Source organism: Manis javanica, chromosome 6, assembly GCF_040802235.1.
Source record: "Manis javanica isolate MJ-LG chromosome 6, MJ_LKY, whole genome shotgun sequence".
Taxonomy (NCBI): domain Eukaryota; kingdom Metazoa; phylum Chordata; class Mammalia; order Pholidota; family Manidae; genus Manis; species Manis javanica.
In genome coordinates this window covers 119,647,589-119,661,470 of record NC_133161.1, presented here as the reverse complement: position 1 = coordinate 119,661,470, position 13,882 = coordinate 119,647,589, and the positions used below count along the sequence as shown (strand labels likewise).

Here is a 13,882-nt window from a genome sequence, read left to right as displayed (position 1 = left end):
TCCAGTATTCATTTTACACATTCATTCAACAAATATTTACTGGGTACCAGTTATATGCAAAATACTATAATGTTAATTCTGATAATTTATCTTATGGAAATAATTAAAAAGCCAGGAAAAAACTTGATATAGAAAGATGTTCTATATGTATTATTTAGAATAAAGAAGAACTGGCAAAAACCTGAATGTGCAGGGTAAGGAGAGTTCATGTTCCAAATGGTGGTTTAACAGTTACATAATATGTAAATACTTGGGTGAAAAAAATATAAATGAAATCACTGTGAAGAGCTCAGACAAAAATGTTTAAACTAAAACATACCTTCTTCAAAATTAGAAGTACCACTTGTTTGTTTTGGCTCACTTGAACTTAGCTGGACACTTTGTCCAAAATTCTATAAAATTAGAATATTAAATCAGAACATAATTCCATATTTAAAATCTATGATATGTACATTGACTTGTAAAAAACTTTTATAATACTGTATATATTTTCAGCTATCACTGTTCATGTAACTTTTATAATGTATATATTTTTGGAGTCAAGGTTAAGAATTCCTGGAATAAGGTCTTTCTATGGTACCTGAATATTTAAAAAAATGTTTTATGTCAATTTTGGAAAGTTTTCAGGCTGCAGTGTTGTCTGGGATGTTTGGAAGAGAGAATTAAGTTGCGTGGCTATCAAAGGAGCTAAAGGAAAGGTAAAAAAATTACCTGAAGTTTATAACCTAATTAATTTATCATTGTAAGGGTGAGTCACAACTACTAGCCAAAAGCTTCTGATTATTGCTAATGCTAAGGATACGTCAGTATCTTAGATGACTAAACTTAAAATAGAAATAGCCGCTTCAGCGCTGCATAGAACCCAGAAACGGGAAATCCCAGAGCACTGGCAATTACCACCCTCATTCTACACCCTCTGAGGGATACCCTCTCTCCTTCCCTGGAAAGGGTCTACTTTGCTTCACTTACTCACATTTTGTTCCATTTTAAGAACTGTTTCTTTTAGATAAAATTGCCTGGTTATCACTTCACCTAGCCTAGGTTCGGTCTGATCTGAGGAGCAATTGATGCAGGTTTCTGAAACAGCCCTCCTTCAGTAGCACTCATGGCCTTGCCTCATCTCCATTAAAGATGTGAGAGACCTTGGACTGAGACCCAGGTAAAAATGGCAACTGTGCTTTTTTTAAAAAAAATCTTTCATTGATCTCTTTTAATTTTCTCCGTATAGAAGTAGTGGTCTGGAAAAATCTAGTATGATAAAATACCTTTCCTAATACAAGGTGAAGGTGGCCACTGCGATAGTAACTGAACCCTTGCTTAGGCTCTCAAGTTAAAACAAAACAAAAACCAAAAATCAAAACAAAACAATAGGGATGAAAAAATTAGACTTCAAAGCTTGATTTTGATTCAGCAACACTGACCTAAAGGTAACACGACTTTGTAAGATATATAAGAGGGTGTGTGAGTGAAAGATGTGTATGAGAAAACTGAAGTGAGGCTTCTGGAAAGAAGGACAAAAGTGGATTCTAAAGATTGTAAGAATGCAAAGCAGCAAGATAGCAGAGCAGAATAAGACCCAGACAAATAAAGATGAATTTAGAGACAGCATTAATAACTGCCACTTAAAACTTAATTAATTTTTTTGTATTAATATGTATATTAACATAATATGTATAACAACTACATATTACTGTAATGTTTAAAATGTATTAATTAAAAATAAAAAAATACAGATAAAAAATTAGTTCACTTTACAGATTTTGAGATGTCTGATGTGAACATGGAAGTTAAAAAGACAGGACTAATTGGCATTATTATATTTATAATCAGGAAGTTATGTTTGTAATTAAGTACTGTGCTATTAAGCAACAAGAATTTATTGGTAATTGGCTTTATTTACATAAATGTATAACTAAATGACTTTGATTTTGCTAATAAGAATATTTAATGATTGACTGTTCTCCATATTAATAATCTTCTCCAGACAAAAATCAATATTTCTATAACATACGAATAATAGGACATTCAACCTATAACCTGGATATAAGTTCTTCATAAGGAACTCTATTATAATTTCATTAAAAAGATCAGAAGTGATATTTAAAGTAAAAACTCCAAATGAAATGCCATTCACTCATCCATCTAGGTATTTTAATATTTTAAATTCAGTTATTGATGTTTCTAGAAAATGTCATATTTAGATTAGATTTACTTAGCTCTCACAGAATTACCCCCACTAACTTCAAAGTTCATATTATTATGCTTTTGACCGTTATTGAAGATCTCTATTTCAAACAGCCATACGAAATTCCTTATTCATTTGTTTTTGACTGTTATAGGGATCTATCCATTATAAACTTCAAAGCCCCTACAGAAGATCCTCAATGGAAATGATTCTTAATATAGTTTACTTCAAATTAACATCATTATCAGTATCTCCTGAGAACTATATAACTCATCCTATATTCTTTTTTGCCATATTTTCTAGGAAGCTGAAATCCAAAGAGGATATTTAAACACATGGAACTAAATTAGTCTTTATGATTAGCATAGTTGCTTCTTCTATCCATGGTTGTAATTCGTTTTCTTTTTTTCATATATATTTAAAGAAGTTTGTTGTAAATAATCTGTTTTTTCCAGAGTTGACTATAAATAATAAAATAAAAATAAACCAACTTCTTAAAGTTGGTTTAAAATCTTCATTAGTTAACTGACCACAAGGCTAATTAGGATATAGAAAATAAGTGTAGTACAATAATTGCGAGGCTGCTTTACAGTGGCTTTGGATATACTTGTATTTGTAATTGTGGCCCACAGTTTATTGCAAGAGCACAATTCTTTGACAATACTCTGTTTTTCAAGCATTTTTCATTATTAAATAGGGATGTTTACTAATACTGTACTTACATGAACTTGTGCACTGTACTTCTCTCCTATAGATCCAGGGTTTTGTCTTTTGCATTCTAAAAGACTTCTCTGCTTATTTTCAATAATTTGTTTTCTTCTTCTAACAGTAGAATCTTAAACAAAGGCCAGCACAATGTCAAAATGTATACAATTTGAGTAGATAATATATATCTACTGCAAAGTTTCAAGTTAGCTACAGACATCACAGAGAGCTATAAGTTTCATCCATTCCTTCAGCAAACATTTATTGAGCTTTATATGTACTGTGAACAGCACAACTATAATGAATTAAAATCTCTGAGGGGTTTATGGTTAGAGCAGTGACCTCCATAGTGTGAGGCTAGAACACCAGAAGAATTTGCAAAATAATCACTGCTCTGCAGAAGAAAATCAGAATTCCAATTTATATTTATTACCTAAAAATTAGAAATTAAACTTTACTATAGTAAAATATAATCAATACTGGCACTCTTGTCAGTTTGCAAGGCAGGTGGTCATATGTTGCATACATTATGCAAAGTTACTTTGGAGGAAGAGTAGAGGTTCTCATTGTGAAAGGTGGGCGGGGTATCATTCCTTGGTGCTATGTTGCTTCTTGGAATGTACTACATTTTATGTGCGCCCTGATAAGCGGATTTATGGGCATCTTGTAGTATCTAAGTAAGTCTCCACAAAATGGGAAAGAGGCTAAAAAAGACTTTTGTAGGGCTTCCATTTTATATGTAATGTTTTATTGTTTAAGGTGAGTGGTGGGTACATGGGCATTATTATATTATTTTTCTATGCTTTTTGTATGACTAATTAAACACTTATTCTTGAAAATTATAGATCAAAGATAATATTAACAATGCAAGCACAGGTGAATAAGAAATATGCAGAGCTGAGCAGGGAAAATGATGGTGTGAGAAGAGAGGCAGAAACTTCTTCCCAAAACCACATATAACATGAAAATATAGCAAATACAACTAAGTCTGAAAGAGTGACCAAAAGACTGCAACAGACTGCCTACATCTGGGGAAAAGAGAAGACCTCACAGAAAAGGGTAAAGTAGCAAAGCTGTGATCCATGGGACCCAAGTCCTCTCCAACCCAGCTCACAGGTGGGAGGAAGAGAAACAAAGTGGGGAGGAAGTAGAAGCCAAGGAGTACTAAACACCCAGTTCTGGAGATCTGCTCCAGGAGCACAAACCCACGTTACATGGCATTCTGGAGATTAGAGGGGTTGGAAAGAAAAGACAGGCTGAATTCTCAGAGCAACTGAGATTACAGTCACTTGTGGAGAACAGATACCCCAAACCCACAACTCCAGGACAAAAAAAGGCGGGCACTTTGAAAGGCTTCCCAACAGTGAGAAGGGTGCTAAAGTGGCAAGGATTACACAGAACTTGCTGCTCAGGAGAAAGGACAGGTGGACAAAATCATCCCGGCACACTCCGCCCAGCAGGTTGGGAACTTGCAGGAGCTTCAGATGTTCCATCATCCTGCTGGCAATGCAGTGCTGAGGTCCCCAACTGGAATACACAACCTGCTGCAACTTTCTCTTGGCAGGCACTGGTCAGCACACCTGCTGACCCCACCATTGCACAAGGCCAGCCAGAGGGCAACCCTGCTTATGGCAGCTACAGGGGCACATGGCAGAGGCCTCTTCTGGTATGCTCAGCCTACTGGACTGGGCAGGGGGGCAGGAACTGCAGCTGGGAAGCAGGAAAGTGCTCTTCCCTCCTGGTGGGTGCTGGCACCCATGTGCCTGTAATCCCTCCACCCTTCATTGCTCCAGGTGCTGGACAGCTCCAGAGAGTACAGCTTCTAGGCACTAGAGAGTACCACCTATATAAAGTTATTATTCCATAGTAATCATTATAATTATGAAACAGCAAAAGGATTTTGTACAGAATCCCTCAAATACTAGAAAGAAGGCTAAGTGAAACCGATCTTGATACAGATTTCAAAATAAAAGTCATAAACATGTTCATGGAGCTACAGAAAAATATTCAAGATATCAGGGAGGACTTCAAGAAAGAGATAGAAACTTTTAAAAATGCAGTATGTGAAATAAAATATACAATGGAGAGATTTAAAAGCAGATTAGATGAAGTAGAGGATACAGCAAATGAAATAGATATTAGAAAACAGGAAAACAAGCTGAGGCACAGAGAGGAAAAAAAGATCTCTGGGAATGAAAGAATAATAAGAGAACTGTATGACCAATACAGATGGAACAATATTTGCATTACAGGGATACCAGAAGAAGAAGAAGAGAGAAAAAGGGATAGAAAGTCTTTTTGAGGAAATAATTGCTGAAAACTTCCCCAATCTGGGGAAGGAAATAGTCTCTCAGGTCATGGAAGTGCACAGATCTCCTAACACAAGGGACCCTAGGAAGACAACACCAAGACATATAATAATTAAAATGGCAAAGATCAAGGACAGGAAGAGAGTATTAAAAGCAGTGAAAGAGCAAAAAAGGATCATGTACAAGGGAAAGCCCATCAGGTTACCATCAAACTTCTCAGCAGAAACCTTACAGGCCAGAAGGGAGCGGCATGATATATTTAATGCAATGAAACAGAAGGGCCTCAACCCAAGAATATTCTACCTGGAAAGATTATCATTTAAATTTAAAGCAGGAATTAAACAATTTCCAGATGAGCAGAAGTTGAGGGAATTTACCTCCTACAAGCATTTCTGCAGTGTATTTTAAAGGGACTGCTATAGATGGAAGTGCTCCTAAGGCTAAATAGAACAACACCAAAGAAAATAAAACCACAGTAAGGGAAGAAGACCAATTAATTACTAAGCAAATGCAAAGTTAAATCAACTACCCACAAAGTCAGTCAAGAGATACACAAAGAGTGCAGAATATGACACCTGACATATAAAGAGTGGAGGAGGAAAAAAATAAGAGAGAGAAAAATTCTTTAGGTTTCATTTGTTAAGGAAGTTAGACTGTTAGATCATAAAGAAGCTGCCCTTGAACCTTTGGTAACCACAAATCTAAATCCTACAGTGACTATAAGTATATATCTATTGATAATCACCCTAAATGTAAATTGACTGAATGCACCAATCAAAATACACAGAGTTAAGAATAGATAATAAACAAGACTCATCTACAAGAGACTCCAAACCCAAAGACATACACAGACTAAAAGTGAAAGGATGGAAAAAGATATTTTGTACAACTAATAGGGAGAAAAAAAGAGGAGTTACAATACTTGTATCAGACAAACTAAACTTCAAGACAAAGAAAGTAACGAGACAAAGAAGGACATTACATAATGATAAAGGGATCAGTCCAACAAGGGAATATAACCATTACAAATATCTATGTACACAATATATGAGTACCTAAATATATGAAACAAATACTAATGGAATTAAAGGGGGAAATAAAATGCAACATATTCATTTCAGGAAACTTCAAAACACCTCTCACTGCAAAGGACAGATCAACCAGACAGAACATAAGTGAGGAGACAGAGGCACTGAACAACATGCTAGAACAAATGGACCTAATAGACATCTCCAGAGCACTTCCCAAAAGCAGCAGGATACACCTTCTTCTCAAGTGAACATGGAGCATTTTTTAGAATAGAATACATGCTAGGCTACAAAAAGAGTCTCAGAAAATTCAGACTGAAATTTTGATAACCTGCTTCTCAGACTACAAAGGTACGGAACTAGAAATAAATGATGCAAAGAAAGCAAAAAAGTCCATAAACACATGGAGGTTTAACAACATGCACCTAAATAATCAATGGATCCATGACCAAAACAGATCAAGCCATATATGGAGACAAATGAAAACAATTCAACACCGCAACATCTGTGGGATGCAGTGAAGGCTGTTTTAAGAGGAAAGTGTATTGCAATACATGCTTACCTCGTGAAAGAACTATCCCATATTAACAGTCTAAACTCACAATTAGTGAAAGTAGACAAAGAAGAACAAATGAGGCCCAAAGTCAGTAGAAGGAGGGACACAATAGATCAGAGCAGAAATAAATAAAAGTGAGAAGAAAACAACAATAGAAAGAATCAATGAAAGCAGGAGCTGGTTCTTTGAGAAAATTAATAAAATAGATGAACCCCCAGCCAGACTTATCAAGAAAAAAAAAGAGTCTACACACATAAAATCAGAAATGAGAAAGGAAAAATCACTACAGACACCACAGAACTACAAAGAGTTATAAGAGAATACTATGAAAAATTATATGCTAACAAATTGGATAATGTAGAAGAAATGGACAACTTTCTTGAAAAATACAACCTTCCAAAACTGACCCAAAAAGAAAAGAAATATGAACAGAATTTCTTCTGAAGAAATTCAAATGGCCAACAGGCAAATGAAAAGATGCTCCACATCATTAATCATCAGGGAAATGCAAACGAAAACCACAATGAGATATCACTTCATAGCAGTTAGGATGGCCAACATCCAAAAGACAGGGAACAACAAATGCTGGCGAGGATTCAGAGAAAGGGGAACTCTTCTACACTGTGGTGGGAATGTAAATTGGTTCAGTCATTGTGGAAAGCAATATGGAGTTTGAACAAAAAACTAAAAATAGAAATACCACTTGACCCAGTAATTCCACTCCTAGGAATTTACCCAAAGAAAACAAGATCTCAGGTTCAAAAAGACACATGCACCCTCATGTTTATTGCAGCACTATTTACAATAGCCAAGACAGGGAAGAAACTTAAGTGTCCATAATAATAGATGAATGGATAAAGAAGAGGTGGTACACATACACAATGGAATGTTATTCAGCCATAAGAAGAAAACAAATCCTACCATTTGCAACAACATGGATGGAGCTAGAGGGCATTATGCTCAGTGAAATAAGCCAGGAGGAGAAAGACAAGCACCAAATGATTTCCCTCATTTGTGGAGTATAACAACAAAGCAAAACTGAAGGAACAAAACAGCAGCAGATTCACAGACTCCAAGAAGAGCCTAGGGGTTACTAAAGGGAAAGGGGATGGAAAGGGTGGCTAGGGAGTGAGTGAGAAGGGGATTAAGGGGTGTTATGGTTTGCACACATAATATGGGGGGGCATGGGGAAGGCAGTATATCACACGACAAGTAGTGACTCTATAGCATCTTACTATGCTGATGGACAATGACTACAATGGGGTGTGTATGGGCTATTTGATAATATGGGTGAATGTTGTAACCACAATGTTGCTTGTGTGAAATCTTCATAAGATTGTATATCAATGATACCTTAAAAAAAGTTTTTTTTTAAGCTGACACATCTCTTATTCTTATTACAAACTCTCTGCCACATAATGACAATGACAGTATAAATATATTTGTAACAAAGTTAGGACCGAAAATAAAAAATTATCAAAAATCTGAAACAATCAACCTTACCCTAAATGTATACTGTGTTATGAGATTTTAGCTAATGATGGTATGGAATGAAGTCATAACTGATAAGACATTTGAAACTTCACATTTGGAGGGTTATTAATGTTAAGTGAGAGAATAAGTATTTTATAATTAACACATAAAATTTTAATAATTATTATCTTAAAATGTATTATTTGTAAAATTTAAAAATTAAGTTCATACTTCATCTATATCTCTGTAACAATTTCTATTTCTGTTTAAGCTCATGTATATGCCAGCACAGTAATAACAGTAATACATGTGTATGGCATATATATGTATGTGTATATATATATATATATATATATATATATATATGATAGAGGCTCAAAATTGCTATTCATAGGTACAATAAAAAAATCTTAAGACTCCATTAGTCTTAAGAATGGAGATCAATTTAAATACATTAGTACAGCAAAATGACTAAATTGTATATAGAGCTAAAAACAGAATTATATGAAAGCATAGAGGCCAGAGTGTCTGTGAAAATCAAGAAAGGTTTCACAGAGAAGCTTATGCCTGAGCTTGGTGTTAAAGGATTATCATGTTCCCAAGTAAAAGGGCTCTGAGTCAAAAATAACATTATCTACAAAGGCACAAAGTAACAATAATGCATAGTTAAGAAGTTTCTTGAGGTTGAAAGGTGGAAAATTCAATATGGATATGCAAATGTACATGGAAGTCTGTGTGTGTTTGTGTGTGCATTAGTGATAAGAATTCAGGTCAGAGAAAAAATGAAAATATTTTTAGTTCTGATATTATGTATTGGAGAATGAGTTTGAATATTGAATCTAATGTGTTACTATAGCATATACATATATATACATATTCTACATATAGCTATACATATACAGTTAATATACTATAACTACAAATATAAAGCTATAACTTTCAAGAAAATAACTTAGTAATTGAGCTCCTGAACTTTTAGAATAAGAAATAACATAATTTTAGCTAATATTTTCCTAATTGAAGTATTATTGATATATAATCTTAATTACCCATATTATTAAATCCTCACCCCCTCTAGTGTGGTTACTGTCAACATAAAAAGATGCTACTGAATCACGTACTTATATTCTCCATGCTGTACTATTGTCCCCGTGACCAACTCATATTGTGATTGCAAATTATTGTATACCTTTATCCCCCTCCTTCCCTCCCTGCCCTTTCCCAAACCCTCCCCCTTGGTAACTACTAGTCACTCCTCAGAGTATATGAGTCTACTGCTGTTTTGTTCCTTCTGTTTTGCTTTGTTTTTATATCCCACAAATGAGTGAAATTATATGATATTTGTCTTTCTCTACCTGGCTTATTTCACTGAGCATTATACCCTCTACGTCCATCAAGTTGTTGCAAATGGCAGGATTTCTTTTCTTCTTATGGCTGAATAATATTCCACTATGTATATGTACCACATCTTCTTTATCCATTCATCTATTGATGACATTTAGATTGCTTCCATGTCTTTGCTACTGCAAATAATGAGAACAGAAACATAGTATATATGTTTTTTTGAATCAGGGATTTTGTTTTCTTCAGGTAAATTCCTAGAAGTGGAAATACTGAATCAGATAGTATTCCTATTTTTAGTTTTTTGAGGAACCTCCATACTTCTTTCCACAGAGGTTGCACAAATTTACATTCCCACCAAAGGTGTAGGAGGGTTCGCGTCTTTCCATATCCTGGCCAACATTTGTTATTTCTTGTCTTTTGGATAGTGGCCATTCTAACTGGTATGAGGTGATATATTATGGTGGCTTGGATTTGCATTTCTCTGATTAGTGATGTGGAGCATGATGTGCTTGTTGTCCATTCATATTTCCTCTTTGGAGAAAGAGTGCATTTTTTAAATCAGGTTGTTTTTTGGGTGTTGAGTCATATGAGTTCTTTACATATTTGGATGTTAGCTCCTGGATCAGATGAGTTGTTTATGAATATATTCTCCCATACTGTAGGATGCCTGTTTTGATGATGATGTCTTTTGCTGTACAGAAGATGTTTAGTTTGATATAGTCCCACTTGTTCATTTTTTATTTTGTTTCCCTTGTGTGAGGAGATGTGTCCAGGAAAAATATTGCTCATACTAATGTTCAAGAGATTTTTGCCTATTTTTTCTTTTAAGAGTTTTATGGTTTCACAACTTATATTCAGGTCTTTAATCCATTTTGAGTTTACTTTTCTGTATGGAGTTAGACAATAATCCAGTTTCATTCTCTGACATGTAGCTCTCCAGTTTTGCCAACACCAGTTGTTGAAGAGGCTGTCGTTTATGCATTGGATATCCATGGCTCCTTTATGGTATATTAATTAACCATATATGTGTGGGCTTATATCTGGCCTCTCTATTCTATATCATTGATATATGGGTCTGTTCTTGTGCCAGTACCAAATTGTTCTGATTACTGTGGCTTTGCAGTAGAGCTTGAAGTCAGGTAGCATAATCTCCCTAGCTTTGTTCTTCTTTCTCAGGATTGCTTTGGTTACTAAGGGTCTTTTGTTGTTCCATATGAATTTTAGAAATATTTGTTCTAGTTCATTAGAGAATGCTGTTGGTATTTTGAAAGGGATTACACTGAATCTGTAGACTGCTTTAGGCAGGCTAGCCATTTGGACAATATTAATTCATCCTATCCATGAGCACAGGATGAATTTCCATTTATTGGTGTCTTCTTTAAGTTCTCTCATGAGTGTCTTGTAGTTTTTAGGGTATAGGTCTTTCACCTCCTTGGTTAGGTTTATTCCTAGGTATTTTATTCTTTTTGACACAATTATAAATGGAGTTTTTTTTCCTGATTTCCCTCTGCTAATCAGTTATTAGTGTATAGGAATGCAACTGATTTCTGTGTATTAATTTTGAATCTTGAAATTTTGCTGAATTCAGTTATTTGTTCTAACAGTTTTTTTGTGGAGTATTTAGGGTTTTCTATGTATAATACCAAGTCTTCTGCAAAGATTAAGTTTTACATCTTCCTTACCAATTTGGATGTCTTTTATCTTTTTGTGTTGTCTGATTGCTGTGGCAAGGACCTCCAGTACTATGTTGAATAAAAGTGGTGGGAGTGAGCATCCTTGTCTTGTTCCTGACCTTAGCAGAAAAGCTTTCAGCTTTTTGCTAAGTATGATGTTGGCTGTGGATTTGTTATATATGGCCTCTATTATGTTGAGATACATATACTCTATACCCATTTTATTGAGAGTTTAATCATGAATGGATGTTGAATTTTGTCAAATGCTTTTGCAGCATGTACTGAGATGATCATGTGTTTTTATCCTTTTTAAAAAATGTGGTGTGAGGGAGCCAAGATGGCGGCATGAGTAGGGCAGTGGAAATCTCCTCCCAAAACCACATATATTTTTGAAAATACAAGAAAGACAACTCTTCCTAAAAGAGAAACCAGAAGACACAGGACAACAGCCAGACTACATCCACACCTGCGAGAACCCAGCACCTTGTGAAGGGGGTAAGATACAAGCCACGGCCTGGTGGGACCCGAGTGCCCCTCACCCCAGCTCCCAGGGGGAGGAGAGGAGTTGGAGCAGGGAGGGAGAGGGAGCCCAGGACTGCTAAACACCCAGCCCTAGCCATCCGCACCAGAGCACAGACACAGTGCATGCATGGGGTGCTGAAAACTAGGGAAGTAAGTAAGGACAGTAAGACCTGTGAGCGGGTCCCCACAGCTGGTGCCCCAGGGAAAAAGAAAAGTGAGTGCTTTTTGGAAGTCTTAAAGGGACAGGGATCCCACAGATGGATGGAAGCATACCGGGACACTTAGCCCAGCAGCAGGGAATCCTGGGGAACTCCAGGCACCCTAATCCCCTGGATAGCAGGGCTGCTCAGATGCCCCTCACGGAGATAAACAGCCTCCCAGCCATTTCCCCTTCAATGTGGATCTGCCATATCGGAGTAGCAGCCCGAGGCAGGCCATGCCCACAGCAACAGCAGAGATAAAGTCCATAGTGACCGGGCAAGAATCAGAAGCCCTGTCTGTGTGCAGCTGCCCAAAACAAGTCACTAGAGGTCGCTGTTCTCCCAGGAGAGGAAGGCCACAAACCAACAAAAAGGGACGTTCTCCCAGCCGTCACTTGTGCCAGCTCCGCAAACTAGCTCTATCGCCATGAAAAGGCAGAATTTGAGGTGGACAAAGAACACAGAGACAATACCTGAGAAGGAGACAGACCTAACCAGTCTCCCTGAAAAAGAATTCAAAATAAAAATCATAAACATGCTGACGGAGATGCAGAGAAATATACAAGAGCTAAGGGACGATGTCCGGAGGGAGATTACAGAAGTGAAAAAATCTTTGGAAGCATTGATAAGCAGAGGTAAGCACTGATAAGCAGAGATAAGCATTGATAAGATGCAAGAGGCCATGGATGGAATAGAAACCAGAGAACAGGAATGCACAGAAGCTGACACAGAGGGAGATAAAAGGATCTCCAGGAATGAAACAATATTAAGAGAACTGTGTGACCAATCCAAAAGGAAAAATATCCACATTATAGGGGTACCAGAAGAAGAAGAGAGAGAAAAAGGGATAGAAAGTGTCTTTGAAGAAATAATTGCTGAAAACTTCCCCAAACTGGGGGAGGAAATAATCGATCAGATGATGGAAGTACACAGAACTCCCAACAGAAAGGACCCAAGCAGGAAAAACCAAAACACATAATAATTAAAATGGCAAAGATCAAGGACAAGGACAGAGTTTTAAAAGCAGCTAGAGAGAAGAAAAAGGTCACCTATAAAGGAAAACCCATCAGGCTATCATCAGACTTCTCAACAGAAATCTTACAGACCAGAAAAGAATGGCATGATATATTTAATGCAATGAAACAGAAGGGCCTTGAACCAAGGATACTGTATCCAGCACGATTATCATTTAAATATGAAGGAGGGGTTAAACAATTCCCAGACAAGCAGAAGTTGAGGGAATTTGCCTCCCAAAAACCACCTCTACAGGGTATTCTAGAGGGACTATTCTAAATGGGAGCACTCCTAAGACTAAACAGACATGACCAGAGAAAATAAACTCACAACAAAGAAAGCAGACCAACCAAATAGTACCTAAGGGCAAAAGATAAAATCAACTACCCACGAAAAGCTAAAGGAAACACGAAAGAGCACAGAATAAAACAAAGAACATATAAAGAATGGAGGAGGAGGAATGAGAAGGGAGAGAAGAAAAGAATCTCCAGACAGTGTATATAACAGCTCAATAAGCAAGCTAAGTTAGGCAGTAAGATACAAAAGAAGCTAACCTTGAACCTTCGGTAACCACGAATCTAAAGCCTGCAATGGTAATAAGTACATACCTTTCAATAGTCACCCTAAATGTAAATGGACTTAATGCACCAATCAAAAGACACAGAGTAATAGAATGGATAAAAAAGCAAGACCCATCTATATGCTGCTTACAAGAAACTCACCTCAAACCCAAAGACATAAAGAGACTAAAAGTCAAGGGATGGAAAAACATATTTCATGCAAACAACAGAGAGAAGAAAGCAGGGGTTGCAGTACTAGTATCAGAAAAAATAGACTTCAAAACAAAGAAAGTAACAACATATAAAGAAGGAC

General features: G+C 36.4%; 1 protein-coding gene across 14 annotated transcripts in view; it reads right to left on the bottom strand.

Annotated features, from left to right (window-relative positions):
* CEP126 (centrosomal protein 126) overlaps nucleotides 1–13,882 on the bottom strand; it is a 156,882-nt gene that overhangs the window by 79,961 nt on the left and 63,039 nt on the right. For 9 of the 14 annotated variants that reach the window (XR_012132577.1, XR_012132578.1, XR_012132579.1 and 6 more), the window contains 2 exons: nucleotides 2,908–3,020; nucleotides 320–392 (listed from right to left, as the gene is read on the bottom strand). The exons of 3 other annotated variants lie outside the window; for them this stretch is intronic. Coding sequence is in view for 7 of the 11 variants with exons in the window: in XM_073239377.1 (XP_073095478.1) it covers nucleotides 320–392; nucleotides 2,908–3,020 (186 nt within the window). In the remaining 4 variants the exon portion in view is untranslated. The remainder of the gene's footprint in view (nucleotides 1–319; nucleotides 393–2,907; nucleotides 3,021–13,882) is intronic. 2 more of the 14 variants (XM_073239379.1, XM_073239383.1) reach the window with 2 other exon arrangements.